Here is a 3,319-nt window from a genome sequence, read left to right as displayed (position 1 = left end):
GGCATTGTGTTTCATTTCCTCTTTTCCATGCCCCACATCCAGTCCGTGCCGAGCCCGAGTCTAGCTCTCAAGTCCACCCACTTCTTCAGCTTCTGTTTTCTATTCCAGCACATCATCATCTCCACTGGGCCGGCCCCAAGGCCTCCAAACTTGTCTCCTGTCTGCCTCCTGCTGCCTTTCTCCCTCCCCTCCATCCCCCACACAAGGCCAGGGGCGGTCTTTATAATGTAAATCGGATTATACACTCAGGTAGGTCTGCTTCCAGAACTCCCACTGTGGCTGCAGATACTCAGGGAGCTCTGGGGAGTCTCCCCCACTGGCCACGATGGCTCAGGGGGAGGTTCTTACGCCAAGCACGCCAAAAGCTAGAAGATGACTGGACAGAACCCCGGCACATCAAAAGCTAGCAAAATAACTGGGTATTTTTAAAAAGTTCTCCCCTTCCTGTTAGAACTGTGGGCTTGAGCAGGAAGGGGAGACGGTCTTGGAGATGGGAGTCCACCATTCCCCCCGGTTGTGCGGCACCTGAACAAACCTCTTTCCTTCTGCACCAGCACCTGCCTCATCAATTTGGCTTTCCTTGTGGCAGGCCGCCAACCCTGTATTTCTGTAGCACTGCCACTACCACTTTTTGTAATGGCTTCATCATGAGAAAGCTTCACTGGGTATCCTGACCTCATCTGGTGGCTCCAGGAAGCGAGTGACACCCAGGAGTTGCCTAACCTGTCTGAGCCTTACTCTCAACTTTCAAATGGGGATAACAGTCCCTACTTCCTAAGGTTTGAAAGATAATGTACTGCACAAAGTCTCCACTGAAGAAATATTGGATGAGCCCTAACTGATTTGGCTCAGTGGATAGTGTGTTGGCCTGTGGACTGAAATGAAAGGTCCCAGGTTTGTTTCCGGTCAAGGGCATGTACCTGGGTTGCGGGCACATCCCCAGTGGAGGGTGTGCAGGAGGCAGCTGATTGATGTTTCTCTCTCATCCATGTTTCTAACTCTCTATCCAACTCTCTCTCCCTCTCCCTTCCTCTTTGTAAGAAATCAATAAAATATATATTAAAAAAAGAAAGAAACTACGACTCCCTTGACCCTCAGGGGAGGAAGCCCAGCCAGAGAGCGTCAGGCGGCCCTGGGTGCTGCTGGGAGATGTAGTCCCGTCTGGTCTGGGGCGGGCAGGCTCACCTGAGGACGTAGGAGCGAGTGGGCGCAGTCTTGTAGATGTACTGCGCCAGCCACCACTGCACCGTCATGTTCCAGTACCGCATGCCCTCCCGCACCCGCGTGCAGAAGTCTGTGCCGTAGCAGTCGATGTTGCGGATGGTCTCGTAGTCGTACTCCAGGGCAGCTGCCTCCTCCAGACTGGGGGGTGGAGGGTGGGGGTGGGGGACAGACATGCAACTCAGCCAGGCCCCCTCCCGATGCCGGTTGTTGTCCCAGCCCCGATGCTAAGGAGGGGGTGGAGGGCAGGTGACAGCCCCCTGGCTGTCACAGTGGCTCGGGCAACAGGGGAGGGTAGCCCAAAGGGAGCCTTTTTGGGGAGAAAGGTGGTGGGGTGCACAGCTCACCAACAATCGTGTTCTCTTGGCAATGGGGCCCTGAGAAAAAGCCTTGAAGGGCTGTGGTTGCTAGGCAGTGAGTCCTTAGCAACCTGACCCTTCACGGGTCCCCGATGCCAGGGAAAGGCCATTCCTTAGCTACCAGTGTGCTCAGAGAAGCCTCAAGTGCTGTCCCCTCTGAGTTGTCGGACACTGTGGTTGCTAGGGAAGTAGCATCCTTAACAACGAGGTGGCCTGTGGTTGCTAGGGAGATGTTCTAGGCCTGGATGGTCTCTGTTGCTAGGGTTTGAAAGATCATTCTTTAGCAACAAGATCTAGGATGTTTAGAAAAGGTTCCGGAAAGGGCCTTTGGCTATTGGTTCTTACGATTGTTCAAGAAGTGTCACCCCCAGCAATATGGTGGTTCCTGGTTTACTGGTGCCAACACCCCCAGCAGCAGAGAGGCGCATCCTTGGCCCACCTGGATGCCTGGTGGCTTCTGATAATGGGAGGGGAGCCATCCACTCGGAGGGGGGCAAGCAGGGCTAGAAAAGCCTTTTGTTCCCACCTGGCATTTTCGGGGGGACGTCCTCTCCAGCCACTGGAGGTCCCCCATGGTTAGAAGGGCAGTGGAATAAATTCCCGTGGGGGTGCCACCTCCCCCACGTGGAATGGCAGTTCGTGTCTGCTTGGGCACAGCCCCACCCGATCAAGGAATATTTCATAATTTACACCGAGGAGGGGCTGCTCCCCCAGTCCTGGCTGAGATGACTGTGGTTGCTAGGAACAGAGAGGCAAGTCCATTCCTGGTTGCTAGGGGCACCATTTCCCTAGCAACACAGGAGCAACAGTTCCTTAGCAACAAGAGAGCCCATAGTTACCAGCAGTGTGACTTACCTAGCAGTGAAGGAGTTGGGGGTGTAGCCTTGTTAGCAACAATGTCAATCCATTGTTACCAGGGGAACTGGCTTCCTTAGCAACATAGGAAGGGGACCTGCGGTTGCTAGGAATGGTGTCCCCTCCGCTAGAGGCCAGGGCGTCAGGGATGCCATTTCCTTAGAAACAGGGGAACTGCAGGCTGTGATAACATCCCTTTGGGGGGTGGCGGGGAAAAGGGAAATGCTGGCTCCTAACGACAAAGGGGCAAGTTGGTGCTATTTTTATAGCAATAAAGAGCAACCCTTCTGGCTGGAAGGAGTGGACCATGGTTGCTAGGGAACCGTTTTCCTAGCAACAAAGGGCAACCCATCACTGCCTATCGATGGCATCCTGAACAACCAGGAACAATCGGGTTATTGGAGTGACACTTCCATGGCAACCGCGGGGCCACACATGGTTGCTAGGTTACTACCTTTCTTTTCCTAGCGACAGAGAGCAACTCGCCATCCCAAGGGGTGGTAGGCACTAGCAACAAGGGACGATCCATAGGTATCAGAAATGCTGTTCCCTAGGGCAGGGGAAGGCGAACTGTGGGTGGCCCAGGGGCGACGTTTTGACAACAACAGGTGGTGGCCCTGGCCCAGATCCCCGGATCCCCGCTATCCTCCCTGCTAGGGGCAGGGCCAGCCCGTGGTGATGGGGCTTGCCCGGTCTGGGGTCACCGCCCTCCCGCCGCCTGACCTGCTAGGGGGTGCGCATGGGAGGGTGGGGCCGCCCCCAGCCCGGGCTTTGGCGGCCACGGGGTAGGCCCCGAAGCCGGCGGCAATGCAGCCGCACTCCGCGGCGATCCAGGCCACGTAGAAGCGCATGCGGAAGGCGAAGAAGACCGGGACCATGTAGAA

General features: G+C 55.8%; 1 protein-coding gene across 1 annotated transcript in view; it reads right to left on the bottom strand.

Annotated features, from left to right (window-relative positions):
* Nucleotides 1-1,179: 1,179 nt before the first annotated feature.
* The window catches only part of MBOAT7 (membrane bound O-acyltransferase domain containing 7), a 7,786-nt gene continuing 5,646 nt past the window's right edge, over nt 1,180-3,319 (bottom strand). Inside the window, exons 5-6 of the mRNA XM_015561652.1 lie at nt 3,159-3,319; nt 1,180-1,362 (exon numbers count right to left, since the gene is read on the bottom strand). Coding sequence (XP_015417138.1) covers nt 1,182-1,362; nt 3,159-3,319 — 342 coding nt within the window. The 3' untranslated portion in view covers nt 1,180-1,181. The remainder of the gene's footprint in view (nt 1,363-3,158) is intronic.

The sequence above is a fragment of the Myotis davidii genome, unplaced genomic scaffold, assembly GCF_000327345.1.
Source record: "Myotis davidii unplaced genomic scaffold, ASM32734v1 scaffold1997, whole genome shotgun sequence".
Taxonomy (NCBI): domain Eukaryota; kingdom Metazoa; phylum Chordata; class Mammalia; order Chiroptera; family Vespertilionidae; genus Myotis; species Myotis davidii.
The sequence above is the reverse complement of the archived record's forward strand: the minus strand, read 5'-3'. Positions and strand labels throughout refer to the sequence as shown.